At 37.7% G+C, this 21,357-nt stretch overlaps 1 protein-coding gene across 2 annotated transcripts; it reads right to left on the reverse strand.

Moving 5' to 3' along the window:
- Positions 1-4,212: 4,212 nt before the first annotated feature.
- Positions 4,213-20,021, reverse strand: LOC124163875 (tRNA-dihydrouridine(16/17) synthase [NAD(P)(+)]-like). 2 transcript variants are annotated; one of them, XM_046540979.1, is made up of 10 exons: positions 19,862-20,011; positions 19,417-19,715; positions 19,165-19,324; positions 18,860-19,055; positions 18,392-18,595; positions 16,780-16,989; positions 14,891-15,060; positions 13,863-14,038; positions 12,261-12,476; positions 4,213-4,821 (listed from the first exon to the last, which is right to left on the reverse strand). In XM_046540979.1, the coding sequence occupies exons 1-10, from the start codon at positions 19,884-19,886 to the stop codon at positions 4,528-4,530; spliced, it is 1,950 nt and encodes a 649-aa protein (XP_046396935.1). In that variant the 5' UTR covers positions 19,887-20,011; the 3' UTR covers positions 4,213-4,527. The 2 variants fall into 2 exon arrangements, with proteins under 2 accessions (XP_046396935.1, XP_046396936.1); XM_046540980.1 differs by lacking the exon at positions 12,261-12,476 and having other exon boundaries at positions 19,862-20,021.
- Between the last annotated feature and the right edge of the window lie 1,336 nt (positions 20,022-21,357).

Consider the following 21,357-nt stretch of genomic DNA (forward strand, 5'->3'; position numbering starts at 1 on the left):
TGGGTTTCGCGTCCGGAATTGGCATCCGAAACGCTAATGGCGCAATCGCGCAATTTTAAACCAAGCAAATTCTCTGTTCTTATCGCGATACTTGCGTATATAAGTTGCAGGTGCGAACACAAAACAGCAGTGGAAGAGTAATTGCTCAGGGTAATATAGTCTTAACATTTTAAATAATTAAATATCACAAGTTAATGAGTGAAGTCCCAGATATAATGAATATGTTATTTTTTCCTGCTTTACTGGTATATTGCTCTCTTAGGCTAGCTTCGTCAGGCCGCTAAAGAACATTCATTTCACTGTTATTTGGCAGTAGGTGGTACAGTAAAAGGTGGAGAATGTTTTGGTAGTAATAATTATGAACACTTCTTCCAGGGTACCATATTAGAAACGTTATTGTTATTATGGCCCTAATCATATTTATTTATTTCAACGGATAACACCATTTAAAAAATTGAAATTATGAAGAAAGTAACAATTATTAATGGTCTTGCAATTATTTAGATTATTACTAGATGTCCCAACTCCTATTATTCTCCTAAAGCCACATGACTTATGAGATTGCTTGGTAACATGGAGTAGCTGCAGCCAACATGTCAGAAAATCTTGCCAAAATACGCAGTGGTGACAAAATAATTTTTTTCATGAAAATTGTTTAGATGAATTATATGACGCGATTTTGCAACAGTTAATATCTCACAGTTTAACCTGAATGGCAATAGTAATTCATGGTATCAACAGCTAGTATTATCAATTGCTAGTGTTTACTGCTATACCATGACAGTAATTTCCACTATTCCTCTGTATAATATATTTTATATCCACCACCTCTTGTTTTATCAGTCTATTATTTTCATTTGTCATTCGAAAGATGCTCGTTAGCTTCTATAAATACACTAAATGGCTAATTATGATTGAAATTTACTACCTCATACTTCTATGAAAGATCTCTCAATTTTCCTCATTTAAGTAGCATACCAAAGGCATCTTATGGATATCTAATGTTATCTTTACTTTTCTGTAAATCATTGTGATCATGGTTGGCAGGTACTCAGCAATAAAAATCCTTCCTAAAGCCTGAATCACACGATCATTTTTTTTCGTCGCGAAAGTGATCACTATCGCGAGCACTGCGCAAAATGATCGTCGGCGGCAATTGTTTTTCGCGATGGCGATCGCGATGTGGATTCCCATCGCTATTTTTCATCACTCGTCCGGTCGCTTTTTCCGTCGCTAAAACCGTCACTAAAACCTCATATCAGCCAATCAGATAGCATGACCGTATGGTGTGATTGCAGCGCCACGTTTGACAAATGTGGGAACGGCATAAATAAACAAACACGCTATATAATTTCGTGATGAGGGTCCTATGACAACGAGCTGTGATATTGGAAATGATGCGAAAAGCGACGGCGGGAGTGACCGTGTGATTCAGAAAAATGATCACAAGAGCGATTGATTTTCGCGACGGGAAAAGTGATCTCGATAGTGATCACTTTCGCGACGAAAAAAAAATGATCGTGTGATTCAGGCTTAAACTAAATAATTAAAAAATTCACCAAAGGCTAACTGTGGGGAATCCCACTATTTTTGTGGCACAATTTCATCTTGTATGTATATTTGTCCGTTTCCTGATGTCTGAATGAATACATGTATACAACATGTACTTTTGCTTTTGTCAACATCAGGTGCTACGAATAAAAGTAATAGTAGAGTGCTAATAATAAAAGTAACGAAATTGAAGGGGCTGACTGGATACCTAAGGGTCCCGTTGGCAATATGGTTTAAGGGCCCCAAGGCATGGGCGTACCCAGTGGGGGGCAGCCGCCTGCCGCCCCTAGAACCAAAAGTAAATTTAGTTCAAAGCAAAAGTTTTGAACAAATATCTTCATATCCAAGAATATATCAGTGTAAAACATGTAATTAAAATAAAAATATTCTTTTCAAGCAAATCATTTTTAAAACTAATAAAGAGCAGTTATCATTGCCTTGAAATTTCCGTTTCCTTAACACTTTCCGTGTTACAACATGAACTACCATGGCTTGCCCCCCTCTAGTTTTGATCCAGGGTACGCCCTTGCCCCAAGGGACAAAAAGAGAGTAAGAAGTGGTGAAACTGGAGGAGTTGAAGTTAAAATTTGAAAACTAAACCGAAAAAGGAGCGGGATAGGGCCCTCTTCCCAATACACCTCAAAAATTACCATGATCAGAGCCGGCCTTAGGGCGGGGCGACTGCCCCGGGCTTTGGGGGGCCCCGCATTCGTGAAAAAATAATTAAAATATACGATAGTTTGAAAACGCAATTTCAACTATTACTGTATTGTTAAGTCCGTGCTAGACAAAAAATAATATTATGAAAAAGGAATAATAATGCAGTAATTTAAAGTAAAAAGCGCGCTTTTTATGTTTATTTTACGTTATAATTTTATGAATAAATATAATTATAAATTTAATTTGTATTATACTATTTTGAACTCAACTGCGTGATGGTATCATAACAGCGTAATTACGAAGTCTGAATTTGGGAGGGGAACACATACTTAGCCAGAGAGTGGTAGGGATTCAAAATGCTCGAGTTTGTAGATGGGGTATAGAGTTTAATATTTTAAGTGAAGGGCCCCGCACTGAAGGTTCGCCCCTAGCCCCGCACCTGCTAGCGCCGTCACTGACCATGATAGAATGTTGAAGAGTGTGAGAAGAAAAATAAATGGGCTGTAGCCACTGCAAGGGTCTCACCTTTTTAATTTCACTGTTCACTTACTTACAGGATGCAAGGAAAATGAAAGGTATTGGGAAAGCCCAGGGCTTCCCGCAGCCATCCAGGGCCTTCAGCATTGACCTTTCAATATTTAAGAATTGTTTTAACCACAAAAGCGGAATTTCATGAAAAAAAGAGATCCTGGAAACGGGCCATGCATGCAGTGATTAAGCTTGAATGTCACCCTTCGCAACTGTTCGGCAGCCCCCTGTTCAGCCATAACCACCTTTAAAAATTCTGAGAATTTTATTTTAGAGCCCTCCAAGAAGTAGGAGTCAGGGACAATATTACCCAATGATCCTTAAAATTTCAAAATTAAGGTGAAAAATGATAATCTGAAGATGATATACCTAATACATAACCAAAACATAAAGACAGTCATGAAACAGTTTCATACTTACATTGAGTGAAAATCACACAAATTGATGTGGTCATTTCTTCCAGCCAGTTTTCACTCCTACATTAATTTAGTTGGGAAGTTTACTTTCTTGGCTGAGGCCTGTCCATAGCTGTGACCGCCAGTCCTCTCCCTTCCACCAATAGGGTGGTTTCCTATTATTTTTTTATTGCCTAAATCGAAAGATTATTACTCCTGGAGTACGTATTTCACGCTTTAAGATTTTTAAATGACGTTATATATTTTTCGCGATTAAATGAAAAGTGAAAATTTTCAAGCGCGCAAAAACGCGACGGGTAAGTATGAATGCCGGGAAATCTCTCCGCATGACGTATTTCTGGTTCCCGTTGCCGCCCTGCAAGGTGACCTTGAGGCGAGGCTTAGCGCTGATACGACGCAGGCTGCTAGAGGGGGTAGCCTAGTACCCTGCTGGCTGTTAGCGCTTGGCTTAAATAAGGATTATTAATAACTTATCACACGAGGAAAACTTTCCGACCTTAGCCAGTTTTAATAAGTGATTGTTAAGACATGTTTCCCTGAGCTCTGCGCCTCATGCATGCATTGGTAACCTCAGACGATGAATAACTCCTATCTTCTCCTATAGAAACTAGGTCCCTGTGATGTCACGTGGAGTGGCATAGCATGGGCGCCAATCTGGCCCTTTTCAAATGAGGATAAAAATGGACCATTGCCATTCGTCTAACCCGGTACATATTTCTAAAACAAAATAATTTGTATATTATGAATACACTAATGGTGGGTAACGAATCGCAATCAATGCCTTTCGTTTTCTTTGATGAAGGAAACCACCCTATTCATAAAATGGATGCATCCAGTCTGTTTTGGACCCAATTTTGTGAGAAGTTCAAAAACCACATCCCACATTGAATGTATTTCTATCACATAGAATGTATTTCGAAAATGGTTAAAAACATGCTTCCATTGCAGATTTTTAAGGCCAAAAAGTACCATATATTATACAATCAATGAAAATGTCTACACTTCATGACTCCTACATAAAAGCAGACATTTACCACAGGAAATTAAAATTATCTGCTCAAATAATAAGTTATTATTTTATAAAAAGGTACAAAGGTACGTTACACTAGTCAGTGTACAAAATCAAATCTCATTGCATGTACCAGTCAAAATAAAATATAAAATTATTTCAACATATTTCAAAATATATTTGAATATGAACATCATTAGTCATCATAGTTGACACCGAGGTGGACACTTTATGCCTATAGCACAGAGGCATTAAAATTCATAAAAAATATTCCATTTGAATATGCCCACTTTGCTAGGTGTAACACCACAAAATAAAAAAAATGTCTATTGCGGTAATTTTGAAATTAATATTGAACGTTCATCAACTAACAGGAGTTAGCTCAATTGTAGACTCATCGTTCGACAAACTAGTGTTGTCACAATTTAAGGGTTCACTCATGACAACATCACTTGTCAGTCCATCCTTGGCACTGCTAAGGGTACAAACTTCTTCAGTATTTTCCTTTTCATTCTTCTGTTCTCCTGTTCCTTCTTTCTTCTCCCATCGAAGTTTTTTGCTTTTTACCATGAACCTGTGAGCTACACAATCTACTATGTCATCATTGCACTTGATCTTGCAGCACGACCGGCACAACTTGAAGGCACATTTCAAACCCTGGTAGAGAAAAACAATTGAACATGAGCTGAAACTCGGGAATAAAAGAAAACCATTGCACCAAACAATCGAAAAAACTGCACATATGACATAGCATGAAAGATTGTTAAAGTCTCCAAGGGCGTACCCAGGATCAAAACTAGGGGTGGGGGCAAGCCATGGTTGTTCAAGCAGTAACTTTTTAGCATGGAAAAGGCGAATGAAACCAACATTTTAAGAAAACAATAACAGTGCTTTATTAGTTTTTAAAATTATTTGCTTGAAAAACAATATTTTCATTTCATGTCTTATGCTAATATGTATCATTTTTCGTGGGTTAATAGAAAATTTGTTGTAAAATTTCCTTTCAATCCAGTCCTGATTTTCCTATACCATTTTTCTGAACTGACGGAGGCTGACCTTGAGCGTGCTCGAAACCCACCCACTCTTCTACCCAATCACAGAAGAGCGACAGGAGAAAGTGTGGAAGAGCCCGCAGTCTCTCTCCGACCTCCGTGCAGTGCACATCGCTCTCCAGCTAGCAGTGTTGCCAAGCCGAATCTTATGAGATCGTACAGCACTCGTTCTGCCGCCCCCGAAAGTACCGTTATTCCCAAGGCTGGCAACGCCGGTCGGCCGGATGGAGGGGAGCGGAGGGGAAATGGGAAGGGGATGGAGGGGAACGGAGAGGTGGAAGGGGCAGCGCTTCTCATTGGCTAGTTTCTATTTTCCACCCAGCCGCTGTCAGTTCGGAAAAATGGTATAACAGACTTTTACCATTTTTGCTTCTGGGGGGGGTAGCTGCCCCCTCCTGCCCCTCGCTGGGTATGCCCATGAAAGTATCAAGGAAAGCATTAGAAAGTCATTTCTCTTTTTTGAATGGGATAATGAAAATTTTTCTTACGACTGTTTTGGGACTGGGAAAGAAAAAATTTTTGACCACAGAGACATGCTATTCTCATGCATGTGCTTTGGTGACATAGGCCCCATTTCTCAGATTCTAATGTGCATACACCAATATTAACTAAATTACAAGACAACTATCATGGTACAGTTTTGACATGGTGAGTAAACGATACTTGTGATCTAGCCACAGCCATGCCTCATTAGTACAAGAGATAGAATCTACTGCAATCAAAAGAGATTGTGTACGATCTTAACGCAGTTAAAATATGATTGTATTTCTGGTAACTTAGAAAATGCATAATGAAGAGACAATTAGCTTCAGTTTTAAAACTTATGTAGATGTTTTAAACATAATTTTCCAAAAATAATAAGGGTGCTAGTGCTAAATGAGGAGGCTAAATTAGTAAAATGCAATACTATAGAAAGCAAGAATTATGCTGTTTTTTTCCTCGATATATTATTGACATTTTTAAAAATTTAGATGTAATTAAACTTGGTTGTAGTATTTTAAACAATGGATTACATAGGAGCTGATATATCTGCCCACCACACTAAAACGGTTAAGTCATTATAATTGGTTCAAGGTAATCACAGATGGGGAAAGAAAAAGGGTAGATGAACGTGATGAGGAGTACTTGGCCTAGAACCAAACTTAAGAAAATTCCATTCAGGGATTGGGACAGCCTGGGGTGCAGTGCCGTAACTAAGGGGGGGGGGTAAGGGGATAGATCCCCCCTAAAGCCTTATAGAAATAAATAAATTATTTAAAACTATTGTCTAGTTTTGATATGCATAATACAGTAGACTCTCGTTAATACGAACAATGTTATTACAAAGTTCTCGTTATTACGAAGAAATTTGTTAGTCCCGACGAAAAGGCCAATCCAATCTATAGTAAAAGAAACGTTATTACGAAATTACGAACCTCAGTCCCGGTCCTGGCGGTTACTTTAATACGAAGTTCCACAAATAAGCAATGACATTTAGAGAATATACATGACGATACATTATAATCATTGCGCTACGTTTAAGTTCTCCTCGTGCACTGTGCTCAAGAGTGTAAATTATGGCTCTTTTTTCAGTAGGAGATACTTCAGTACGCATGCAGGAATCATATAATAAGCTTCATTCCCATGGAAGCATGGTAACTCAATCATTACTCTTGTAAATTGGACGTACATTAAGTCCTCTTCTAACCAACATTCGATTTACGAATTTTCAGAGATGCAAACCTTCGAACAATTCAAGCGTGCCCGGAATTACAAATTTGGCGCCTTTGGAAATGGCTCGTCACAATCGTGAGTTAACCATTGTGGTGCAGTGCTGCATTATGCAGGATAACTGCACGTTTCAATTCCTTGCTAAGGTTTATCTATTTACAAAGTAAGTATTGGAATGCATCTCCTTCGTATACCAAGGACCTACAGCATTCCAGAAGATATTAACCCTCACTTATGTCATGCTGCATTCTTCTATTGATAAAACCAAACGAATGTTCTTGTTTTTATATTTGCGTGTTGAAATTGAAAATTTGAAAGTTTTTTTCGAAGACTTCTAAAAGAAATGTTCATACTGTGACAGCTTGTTCTCTTTTTTCTGCTGTCCCTTAGCTTAATCTCATACTTGCCATCACAAAGTTTTGCCATTTTCCACTCGAAGGATGGGAGTGATAGCGGCAATTTTATGGTTGGATGAAAATATTTCATTATATGTAATTATTTTTTTGTATTAAGAAGTGTATTATTTAATTTTTGTACGTGTGTGAAGTGAACAAACCGGTGAAAAGAAAAGTGACCAATATGACAACCGTTTGAATCGCCCGGTTCGACCAAATGAATTACGATATAGCAGACGATCAAGGAAGTGGTGCTCTGTGGGTAGTGGCAAAGCTTATATAACCCTATGACCCTCGCATCACGCTACGAGGGTCTCTCTCTCATTTCATCATTTTTACTGTACTGTCTGCCACCTAAGCTTATATGAGTGATCTGCTGTGCTGTCCGCCACACCATTCGTAGCTCATACTTGGCCAAACACCATTCGCAGCAACAAAAGCCAGGAGGAAGCAACCGTTCGACTTATGAGAAGGAAAAAAGGAGCAGCTTGGATAAGAGAGTCCACGATGCAAAGAAAATGGGGCCTGACATCAGGGGTCCTTCCAACAATCAATGATGTGCTGAAGGGCTGTCGTGAGTTGCATTAATTTGCCTTTAATTTTGTCTACCTCGGCATCTGGATATCTTTTCCTTGGAAGAGACTTCACCTGGAGAACGCTCTTGCCACCACGTGTTACTCTTTCCACCCCACCCCCCATATTTCCTGTGTCGAACGACGTTAATCATAAACTCGGAGCTATCATGTTTTGCGGTTATTGCCAATTCTGCAGAAACAGTGGGAATAATTATTGGAATCACAGTATTGTGCTTGTTCATTTTACCAATGATTACTTGTTGCTCGATTTTTTTTCAATGAACATTTAACAAAATCAGAATCAAACAAGTAAATTTCCCAATTGTATTTTGAGGTGAAGCCGTTGGTGTAAATGGAAATTTATAGGAGATGGCATATGGTTTAAAGTGCACTTTTAGGAGATGGCTTGAGGTTTAAAGTGTATTTTTTTAGGAGACGGCCTGTGGTTTTAAAAGGGCATTTACAGCAGATGGAGTGTGATTTTGAGGGCATTTTGAGGAGAAGCCGTGTGTGGGTGAAGTGAGTGTTGTAGGTGATGCCGTTGAATCATAAATCTTGAAGTTTATTGAATATTACCGCAGAAATCACAATATTGTTCATGGTTCAAAGGCCAACATCGTTAATTTCCCATCCATCGAGCACATTACTTAAGACGTTCACGTGATTATCGCGGAACCCAGGTCAACCCTATCCATGCCCTTTTAATCCAATTAAAAGTCTGATTCCAGGGCCATCACCCGCTATTCAACGGCCCAGTCACTTTAAGCTGAGACGGCCAACTAACAAACTCAGTTGTGTACGAGAATTCGGATCATTCATCCCATCTGAAATCCTGCGGGAGATCCAGCATATCGGGAGGGATTGTGTGATGGGACCAGTACAATAGGAATTTCGTTATTACGAACCTCTAACTTTTTGGTCCAGCAAACTTCATAAGAACGAGAGTCTACTGTAGAAGCATCTGCTTAAAGTTAAATTTTTAGAGCCAAAATGATGTAAAACGTTTTTCCAGGCATGTCATTTTTCATAAATTTTCCTGGACCCCGTTGCCTGGGAGGGGGGGTCGCCACCCCAGGTCATCTCATCCCCCCCTCCTCCAAAGCATATTCCTAAAGTCTGGGCGGTGAGAGTTGTCCGATGACAACGCAAAAGGAGGGGTGGAGAATCCTGTACCAGCACGGTTTGCAGCCAATTGCTGTCCCCCAAACGCCCCTCACACCCTCGCCTAGTCATACAACGATGTCACTTGCGTATGAAGCACTGAAACAAGCCTGAACCACCAAAACAAGCCCTTTCTTCGAATCAACAAAATGAGGGATTCTTACTTCGGGTCCTTCTCGCTCGCCGTCCCTTCTAGCTCGTTTCTTAATGGAAGCCTTTTGTTCACACGTGACGTGGGCATTTCCCTTTCTTACCTGGCAAACTTACCACCTACCCTGAACTAAACCCTTCTGTCTGTCATCAGACAACTCTCAGCACCCAGACTGTAGTTACGCTACTGTAGGGGCTTTCTCTATCTCGATAGCAAGTCTTATCGACGTTGCTACGTCGTTAGCTTATCGAAAAACTTAACTAACGACAATTGGTTTTCTCAATGCTTGCTTAGCAATATTTTATTGATAGCACTAATGAAAAATGTTGATAGCCTATCCGGGTGATTGAGAGCACGTCTTAAGCTTATCGACGCCCGCCATTATGTTTTTCGATAACGGTTGCTCAGTACGTGGTGAAGTTTTAACTCTGCTACAACAAAGCGATAAAGGTATTTTTACCTGAAAAATTATAGGAACACTTTTGCAAAGGAGGTGGAAAGCATTAAAACGTTTTGCAGAAATCATTGATTATAAAAAGTGGCAACAGAGACATTATTTTTTGCGGGGGAGCAAACATGTTGTTTTGAAATAGATTTAAGAAAGTTATTTATCTTGTGAAAATTGGTGTGAATATAATATTTACACATTCCAATTATGATGCTTCAATTATTTTGTAGTCAGTAGTTTCTTTCGGTTCGATTGATGGCTCTTCACTTTTTAGGTAGGGAGCTAATCACTCTTGAGGAAACAGCAAATGTAATCGAGCGTCTAGTGCAGAGAAGAGACTTAGGAATGCTCAGAATCCTAATTTTTGCCGGATTTTTAATTCAGAACAGCCTTTTGAATTAGCCCCGATTTGCCCCTAACACTGACGGATTCTTTGATGCCTTTTTTTGGCACGCTTAGCAACAGTTCGCCAAAAATAACTACGGTTACCCTCTTTTACTCAAAACTAATTAGTCATCAATTTTAATTTGTACAATGCTGTTAAACTAAGTCCCATAAAAAATATGCCTGTGTTTTGATGGGTACATGCATGCACTTATTTTAGTATGATTTGCAGTTTCTGATTGCAATGATTTTATATGCGTAATTGTGCCTACCAACGATTAACCTTATTACTTATGGCTTTTGCGTGAGTTTAATCAGTAAGTCGATGCCTCAACATGGTGGGTGTCTAAGAAAATTTTTAATACATATAACTTCCTTAAATACACATTTTTTCTATGTTTACTTTATCATGCCTATCTTTGCTTTGAGTAGAATATAATTATAATAACAACAACACTAACAACATTGACACTTCCATATCAATTACTCAAGAAATTGGCACAAGAAAGCGTACAGTTCACAATCACAACACTCACGATGATTCTTTCCATGACATTCGTGTAATCTCAGTATTTTTAATCAAGAAATTTATTTCAAATAGCCTATAATATGATGAAAGCGTCAAAAAGGTTTTCTAATTGAAAAATTACCCTTGTGGAAGTTGTGGAGTTATAGCAAACAATCAGACAAATGATGTAAACAAGCCGTGGCTGAAGATGCACTCTGAAATTTACATTGTTACAATACTAATAAAAATAATTTTGTCATTACTAATCACGATAGTAAAATTATTATAGGCGTTGATGAGTAGTAGTAAGTAGCTGACAAAGTTCTCTTCAAGATAATTATACTTGAAAAGTATGATACATAATGCACCAAAAATTGCCGATATTCTTCCATCAACGACTGTTGGATCCTTGAATATACACACTTTTTTACACTAATTTCTCCCTTATTTTATGGATCGTTCTTCATGGAAATATATTACGACGCATCATAAATAAATAGTAAATAAATCAACTGTTAAAATAATACTCATCAGTTTTCTCCATCATCTATTATTCTTTTCCAAATCGACCGGTGCATTCTTTAGCAGGTTCTTGTTTATTTATGGCAGCTATTGATTGTTTATAGGTGACCGTAGCTAGGCGTTACTTCTTGATGCTACCACACGAAAAAATCTAGGTACTGTGATTGGTTGAAAATTCTAGCCTCACTCGCAGGTGCCGATGGTGTATTGTTTGCTATCGACAAGCCGTGGTCTTGTTTTGCAACGACAAGTTGTCGTTAAGGTGAGTTACAGAAACTCACTTTCGATAAGAGGGTGCCGTTGCAAGAGAGGACTTTTGTTAACAACAATTCGTTAACAAGTTAGAGAAAGCCCCAACTGCTGGGGTGACTAGTAAAACTGGACCTATTTTCCATGAAATACACCATATTACCTCTGATAAAAAGATACATTTGAGCAACAAAGATGACAACAGAAGAACTACAAGTCAAAAAAGTTACCCAACCAATGAAGTGGTACCACAATCATTTTTATCGAAAATAAAGCTTCCCTTTTCATGGCATAGTATTCTTGAGGCTCCCTGTGACGAAGGTAATTTAATCAATGATGCCTGTGACACTACATTACGACATTCAAAATTTGATCTTTGTGAGCATGGCTTTGTTATGACAGGAGAAGAGAATGTAATGTGTATGTCTGTAAACCTAATTTTACATTCTATAAAAGGTCTTTTCTGTACATGGACACAAAGGTTTTCAATGCACTGTCAGAAATTATAAAAAGAGAAAATGCTTCCACAAAGTTTCTTCGTTCAGTTAAAAATTGGCTGTTTACACAAAAAACATTGATACTCTATTCAAGAATTAAGATTTAAGAATTAAAATTGACTGCTTCTGTTTATTAAAGACTATTATAGTATATAATCTGCTATTTGCATAGTGGTATTTTTATCTTATGTTGCTGTCCTTTAGAGACTATTATTTAATGTCATGCACGCATAGTGTTATGTTCAATTTTTGTCAGGGTAACGCATGTTTTTGTTTTTGAAGGTAGTCTTACCTCAGGAATGACCTTAAAGACTACCTAAACCTTTCATATTCGATGCAAATGAAGTTGTGCACATTATTTGATGGAAGAATAAACATACTGTAATTGAGGAAATCAATTATTGTCCAAGAGCATCACTCAACAAATTAGGAATTGTTGCTTACCATAGGGTTTAGACACAGTGCACATCGTGGTAAACCAGCTCGACTGCCTCCCCCACCTTTAGCCCTCTTCTGAAGCTGCCGCAATTTCCGCTTGGAAAGTATCCCAAACCCTCGACCTTGACCTTTGTCCTCAACATCCGGTGGATGGGGCCTCTTCATGGGTAATGATATCTCTACAACAGTCGTCTCACTAACTCCATTGCCACACACGTTACCCTAATCAGAAAATTAAAATCTGAGTTGATATAAAAGCATAAATATAGCCTTGAGGAATTACTATGTTTGAAAGGGATGTCAACTAATAAGGCTGATGTAAAAGCTGTAACATGCAGGTACGTCAACAGATTTTGTTTTTTTAGGAGAGTGTTACGTCTACTTGAAGTGGTAACAAATAAAAGAAAATCAGAATCAGAGAACAAATCCATTTGACCATTATAGTGAGGTAATATCACATTAGCATCAGATGCTTACAAAATCAATAGCAAAATGATGGCAAGGGCATTGGTTAAGTTAAAAAAATATAGATATTGACCAATCACCAATTAACTCAAGACAATGATAATTAAAATAAGGTAATTATTATTATTTTTTTTCTACTTATCTTGACATTGTTTAACTAATGGTAAAATAGTTCTTGGAGGTACTGACGATAGATTAAAATAAACTGAAATGTTGGCTAACAACTTTTTTTGCATCATATATATTTGACCTACACTCCAAGAACTATTTTACCATAAAATAAGGTAGATAAATATTCACCAATTGTCTTGAATTGTAAGTTAACTAAAGAAAAAGTGATGTAATGAAAATTTGAAATATTTTCTATAAAATAAATTTCCAAATACAGTAGATTCCGTTTAATGGGTCCACCGGTTACTTGGGGCAGCCGCTTAATTGGGGCAGATCTGGAAGAACGGAACCCAACAGAGGAATATCCCAGAGTATTCTCCGCTCAATTGGGACAGCATGCCGCTTTATTGGGCCATGTCGGCGATATAGACTCTATACTTGCGACGAAATTTAATTTTTTTTTTTTTCAGGGTACTATTTTTTTATATTTTCCTCCTTTGATTTACTATTATTTTTTACAATTGTTCCTGTTCTTGCCCTATTTTGAAAGCTCTTCTTGTTATACTATCCGCAAGAGGATAGGACTTTTCTTTAATAGGACTTAGTAAAAGACATTCATTCAGCGTCACCCATGGCTGTGAAAAATATTTTTGACTAAATTGTCATAAATTAACTAAACTCGCTGATTTATTAATCAAATTAATAGTTTAATAAACTTATATTGCATTATAAACATTCTATAGTCTTGTTTCTATCATTGAAACGTTTGTTTATGCCCATATACAGGATAGTTTGCCTAATTGGGGCAGCCGCTTAATTGGGGCAAAGTGCACAAGTCCCAATATGTCCAATTAACCGGAATCTACTGTATGTACTATGTCACAGCCATTGAATATCATTATTCTAAGTGATGATAAGGTGAGCTAATGCCTGTCTTCACTATTCAATATTTGAGTATTTAAAATATGATGGAAAAGTATTGACCATTGACCATCACCACTTTAAATAATCCTAATACTAACTTGAACGTACATTAGTCGTCACATCAGCTTCATCAATAGTGTTCTCATCTTTCTTAGGCTCCAGTGCAGCATTCATTTTCCGGTTTTCCAAGCGTTGTGACTGCTCAGCAAGAGTTGGACGAATATACGGCTGACATAGCCAGGGGGGATGCCATGGCCAAGGGGTGCTGCTTTTTGATTCATCCTCTGTTGATGATCAGAACACAATAGTACATACAGATGATGGCAAAATTAAGGCAATCAATTAGATAGCAGAATATGTATTACGGAGCAGGAAAGGCAATTCCAGTTTCCAGAATATACTAATTATAGCACGAGCAATAGATTATTTTTGTCGTAACCCAATCCTAGTTTAAATTGACAAGTAATTAATCAGCTAGCATTTAGCATAAGGGGTGATAGAAAATAGAAAACACAGACATACTCCTCGTTGTGATGAATCTACTGTTTATATCCCTGATGAGAAATGCAAAGAGCAGAGAATGAGTTCTTAATTCTAAATGGTATCACAATTCGAGATAAAACAATTGCATTGCAACAATTGTCACCTAAGGCATTGGTGCCTGTTTACTTATTTAGGCTGCCATTGTGAGCGAAGGATGCCAGTTGTCAAAGGATATGGGACCACAAGGGTTACTTACAATCAACTCCCGGTAATAAGTGCGAATGAAACAAATAATACATAATTAAAAAAAAAAACACTCAACATTATATTAAAAAGCGTCTTGATACTAAAAACTTACTTCATAATGCAGAAAATATTTTGCAAAAAAGCATTAACTAAAGTACATAAATTGAAAAAAAATCAAATATTGCCCATAATTAGTATACATATGTATATAATAGTACAGTATTATTAAAAAAAGGCCTATTTATTTTTTCACAAGTACCTGGAGTGCATAATGCACATGAAATTTTTTTTTCGAAGTGAGCACAGACATAATTCTCACAGGCCATATCCACTCCCCAACAAAAATCTGAAAAATGATGATGAACTTAGTTTTATGAAGACTATATATCAACACAATGAAGTAGTACCTGGATTATGAAACTCAATTTTCTTAGCTTCCTCAGCTCCTTCTTCATTTTTCCCAAGGTGATAAGGTAAGAAGCGATCTCTAAGATCCTCTACAACTTTTCTGAATTCTTCCAGAGTAGAACTTTTTGCTAAATTTGCCCGTAGATCATAATTAACTGGTAATGACAAACTGCAAAAAAAGCAAAGCTATAAGTATAAATTAACATGTTCCCTGCCGCAGACTTTTAGACGAATTCGCCCATTGTGTCATCGTGTTATTCCTTTTTCTTTCGTTTTTAACACCTGGATCCTTAAAGAAAGGAAGTAAGGAAATTTCCATTTGAGTTTTCATGAGCATTCTGCTATGCACGCCGCGTCGGTTACGTCATATAAGCGGCACCGAAGTAGCTGTGACAGACGATTTTTAATTCCGAACAGACCGATTCTTCAGTCATAATGACCATAATGACCATGAAGACTAAATACATATTTCGGTCATTATGACCGAAGTGGCGCTGAACTTGTTAAGATATTTATGTCAAGAGGATTAAAATGATTGAAGTTAAGTCACGTCATTTATGCAACCAAGGTTACATTTGATACACAATGAAACTTGCGTAAATGGTATTATATTTCTCATCAAATTTTTCATGATCATAAAGCACATTTCTTGATTGATAAGACAATTTTTAACTCCATCACATTTATATACCATATTTCTCCGAATTTAGTTCCCCCCCCCCCTAATTTTGAGGCTTGAGTCTCAGGAAAAAATTAAAAAAATGGGTTTGAATATAGTCCCCCCTTTACTTTAACCATGGGCATTTTTGGAAAAAAAGGGGGGACTATATTCAGACAAATACGGTATACATAATTTGGCAATTCACCTTTTTCATAATACTCATGTGTACTACGAAGGAAAAAAGTATCTTGTGAAAGTTTGGGCTGCCACAGCTGTACTGTTAGAAAATCTGTTTTCTTTCTGCAGGAATGTTATTTCTTGGTTGAATTCCGATGAGTGAAATTAAAATATGTATGCCACATTGTCTTCTCTTTCTACTGTACAAGTCCTATACTGAGCACATGCAATGTAATGTCTAGCTGGTTCCTGAGTGGCTGACTGCGAGTGAAGTTAGACCTTGCCTCAGTTTAAGAGAAGATGTTCAGTATGAAGAGAAAAACTGTAGGAAATTCTCGGTGCAAGAGTTGAATAGAACATTTTAAAAGCATCAAATAGGAACACGAGCAACATGAGCAGGTAGAAAAATGACTCCTGTGAAGATATGCAGCCTGCTACTCCTTATCCCTTCATCGATATCTTTACAAGGAAAATGCTAAAAATTGACAGACATCAACATCTTCTAAGGAAAGAGAACCTTATGGTGATGACGATTTTCAATCAATAGCCATCAATGTGATTCAAGCCCACTTAAATTAGCACTCCCTCAAATAGGTAGGTATTGCTTTTACTCAATATTTTTCTTCCAATGATCTTACCATAAATGAAAAATATGTCTATAAAAATGAAGAGAGCAATGAAATAAATTATGAATTCCCTAGGTGTTGAGATCATTCCTGCCCTGTCTGAGTCAACCTTAACCATTACGTCTCAACAGAAAAACTCGGAACACATTTTGAGCATGATGTTGGGGACAGCTCCAGATGTATCAGTATTTTAAGCAATCTTTTCTCAAATTAATTCATTCAAAGAGAAAATTAAGTTTATAAATAACAGTATTCTTGTACACAAAGCACCAGAGTTTCGGGGTTTGATTATTTTCCAACATTAACATATGGAATTTATCTCCTTATAAAAAAATTTGCCACGGTGAATACATATTTCCACATCTGAATTCCCAGAAGAAAAGTTCATGAGACTAAATTTCATCAATTACGCAGTTATTCTTACCAGTGATGAAATAATTTGAAGAGGTGCCCTCGGATGTAAGAAAATGGGCAGGGGTACTCTGATACAAATTCCAAATACTCTAAACCAGGCTCCCATACAGGTGGAGGAGGTCCAAGTTCCCAGCCTTCAGGAAAAAATTTTTCCTTATCATCAGAATTCATACTGCACCTGATCTTTTCAGCAGTTTCTCGGTAAAGACTGATGTCTCTCCTGAAAAGAAATGAATTTTTAAAAAATTAACACATAACAATAGGCAGGAATCAACACATTTGTACATATACAATGAATAAGTATCGACAAGCATGAGGATACAAAGTCAACTTTGAGACTGGTTTCATCAATTGTTCATTCAGGATTCAAAAGGATGCATTTAGGCAAGCCTTGAGCTTAAAGTTCTTCATTTCTGGTTACTACTAACATCAGTTGGTGTGCCGATGACAACAGTTTTGCTGGCACTACTGCCAGGATCTTCAGGTTGAAGAAACTCTTGTCATCGCCACAGCAAATGACATGGTAACCGGAAATGACGAACCTCATCCCACAACCTGAAAATCTCCTTTTTCAAGCCTAGTGCTTCATTATATGTATTGCATCAAGCATGCTCTCTAACAATACAAAGAGATATTTATTATCTTTTAAACTGTACATAGCAAAAAAATGGTAATGAAAGGATTAGGTATCATGAGTAATAACAGAGCAGTAAAATGCATTAAAAAATGAAGATGCCAGAGTTATCTGAGTATAATATGAGCCTAGATAAAGACACATACACTTTAAACAAGTGTAATACACAGGCTAGTGCTGGACCCCTTCTTAGGGCGGTGAACGGCCATGGCTAGAGGACGACAGCACTATGGAAGGGGTGTTGAATATAGCAAATAAATTTTGAAATAATAATCATTACATTCATGAGATGGAATTGAATCTTACCAAATTGAATTATATTAATTTTAATTATCAATCCATTCACTCAAGACTGTATTAATTATATGTACTGTTAAATGAGACATCATTGAAATCAAGTGACTGGTCAAATTTGGTTTTCTGACTGTCAGTTACAGAACAGGAGGATGCCAAACATTTCCAGGCTGGAAGGTGTACTGGGATGCATCCCAGTGGCCCAGCAAGGGCCTGGTAATACACCCCACTGGCATCAAACATCGACCCGAAATTGTTTTCATGTCAGCAATGTCGGCTAACATAGACGACATCAGTTTTCTGTGTTCTGTGCCAACACTACAACTGATGAGGGTAAACTCTTATTCGCCAGGAAAGCATCAAATCATACTAGAACTGATGTTGGGTGATCTAGGGCCGACATCAAAATATCTAATTGGGTGCCACCTAAATGGCGCAAGTGACCCGGAAGGGGAAAGAAAAGCAAGGAACATGAATAAGAGAGAATAATACAAACGATGTTTCAATTTTGACACTGACTTCATTTCCTAACTTTGTTATGTCCCATCAATTTTAATACATTAGATTGTCTTAAAAACTATATTATTTTTCTTAATATTGATACAACTTTAACTTAAGCCTCCACATTCGTCAGTTCTGAGATGGCTTCCGCATATTATTCTCTAAAATACCACAATTCTTGGGAGTGACTCACCTCTTTGCCTGATTCAATGAGCTAGCATGATTATTTTCAATAGATGTGCAGTTAGCTACAGCCGAAGTGTGAAAAACTGCAGGATTGTGAAGGCTTCCTTCAGCAGTCATTACGCCATGACAACCAGTTTGCTGAAAGCAGTTGTATACATCCTCAGCACATTCTATGTTTCCATTGGCAATCACTGGCACCTGTACATTTTGCCTGGGGGTAATTCAAAATAAATATATATAAAAAACTTATTTAACTTGAGAATAGCTAGGACATTATTTTGTGTAGAATTTTGAGCACTGAAAATATATAGCGAAACTTGCAAATCAAGATTTTATCACTTCGTTTCTGTTAAGGAGTAGAAATACATAGTAGTGAAAAGATTAGCTTATAGGAGAATTGAGTGGAGAGCTGCGTCAAACCACTATTAGGATTGTTGACCAGATATGATGAGTTTCAGTTAGTCAACCTGATTACCTCACTATCTTAATATGATCCCAACTCGCTTTCCCTGTGGCTGGACCTTTCTGTTCTCTTGTTCGTCCATGGACGGTCAGAGCATAAGCACCAGCCGATTCCAGCATCTGAGCATATTTGACAGTTCGCTCAACATCCTCGAACACACGAACTTTGCACGTCACCGGTACAGACAAAGCTTTGCTTGCCATGGAGACTGAAGATGGAAAAGGCGATAGTACAATAACAGAAGGATACCAAGAGTCATACAGGATGTAAATCTTTCAATGTCATAAAAAACTTGGCCTCAAACGAATAATTATTACCCATTCTCCCGATCAAAGACCAATCATCTTGTAAGAATGCACCGTATCGACCTCTACGAGCAATTGCTTGAGGACATCCAAGGTTAAGGTCCACGGCATCACAATGATCTTGCACAAGCAATCCTGCCTCAATGAACTGCTCAGGATCGTTGGAGCAAAACTAGAAAAAGTTAAATATGGTGATAAATAAATATGCATCTATTTTATATCACAAATAAGCTGTTCAAGATGAGTATTTTGAAGATAACTTACCTGAACTATGAACGGACTGTCTTCTTTGCATGTCTGCATCGCCCTCTCGCGATAAATGGGATCTTTCGCGAAAAGGCAAGCATGAAACATTGGGGAATACGTTAAATCTGCACCATGCTTTCGTGCAAGCAACCTCCACGCTAATTCACTAGCATCTACCATAGGTGCTAAAACAAAACGAGGACACTTCAATTTATGCCGCCACCAATCCATTGGTGAACTTCCTCGAGGCTGAATCGGCAAAGAACATGCCTCGGGCTCTGAAGCAATACCGGAGTCATCATGAGAACTCTTCCCGTCTGTAAAAAGCATATTTCATCGACTTTACCTCCAATATGAGATCTCCTTTACCAAGTATAATATCCCCTCTGCGTAAAGTTCAGCAAATAAGAGTTGATTATTTTATACACACCCTTCATAATTACTCAAACAAAGAGTAACTCACCACTATGTAAAATTGGAGGGTGCATTTCCTTCACGTTTCACAACAATTCCCCAACCACCAGCAGAAGACACCCCTCACAAACAGCAACACCACGTTTTCAGCTAAGCAATGTTGCCAACGTTCCGAAACAAAATGAAGCGTGAAGTAAGATCGCGACACCTTAGGTTTGCCTATATTACAGGCGTTAGAAAAACAAATCTGTCGCACAGTTTTCGCACAGAAGAGAAGTGCGGTAGTGCCTGTACGGCCAACATCACTCTTGGGAACATGCAGAATGACACATTTTGTCAGCGAAAATAATATTTTTTTTATAATTGCCTAAATCGACAGTACGTACTCGGTTGCCGTACGTTATAGAGATGATGTAAGATTGCATAACTACCGAAAAACAGGGATAGACATTCGCCAATAAGTTTATACTCTTGTTGGTTAAAAAGAATACCGACGAGAAACTCATGAAACTTCATTTTACGATAACAATGCCGTCAAAAGGAAAAAAATGTGGATCATGTGAAAATTTTAAGGTAGTTAATTAAAATTGTATAAAAATTTAAAAGAGGGGACTGACCCTCTTGAAATAACGATTTTAACTGAACAATGCATTCATTTCAGACCTTCAGCTGATCCATTTTTTTTCAAGTATTGGCGCTCTAGTTTATGGGATACTAACCTGTGTAAGTCTGCGAATCCCTCAGCCAGAAATTGTGTCGTGGTCTAATGAACTCTATAGGTAGATACCTATATCAGTAGTAACCCATCCTTGCAGTCTGTTGCCCGTAAATAATTACAAAGGTGCTAAAACTAAATAGTTTTTTTTGGGAAGTATTAATGATTACTTAAGAATCAGCTGTCCCATCAATCTAAATTTATCATCATCATCATCATGAAAAGTCATCAATCCAAAGATTGGTTAGATGCAACTCTCCTCTCAAATCTCTTAAATCATATCTGATTTTTTAAGTATTAGTGAAGTGACTGCAACTCCTTAGGATATTAATGAGGTTGTTTGTCCTTGCCTTCCTCATTAAAGTGCTTATGCAATTAAAGCAAATGCTACCATGACTGCTGTGAATTGAATGCCACTGCATTGACCACTGTGGTCTCCACCTTCATTCACATGTAGAAGTGCTGCTGCCTTCTCCTCTAGGTGTTTGGGAGCATGATTGTGGGTGGTCTCCTGTTGCCAAGACATGGCTTCTTCTCAGATATTGGTCTCATTTAAATGGCTTACCTTATCTAAGGATAGACCAACATCCCTCAGAATGCCATTGCTTTTTGTCAACGACTGCTTATTCAATGAGTATATTTACTCACAACTAATCTCTGTTCCCACCATCTGCAACCCAGTTTTTAAATTTAAGCTGCAAGGGAAAATGCATACATAACACTTTTCAAAATCCAATTTACAGGCAGCTGTTTCCTTTTGTGTTCCAGACCCATGACCGCCACAGGGTGCATGTATATAGTTTAATCTATGCAAGAGAAAAACATTTGTA

This window comes from Ischnura elegans, chromosome 8 (assembly GCF_921293095.1).
Source record: "Ischnura elegans chromosome 8, ioIscEleg1.1, whole genome shotgun sequence".
NCBI lineage: Eukaryota > Metazoa > Arthropoda > Insecta > Odonata > Coenagrionidae > Ischnura > Ischnura elegans.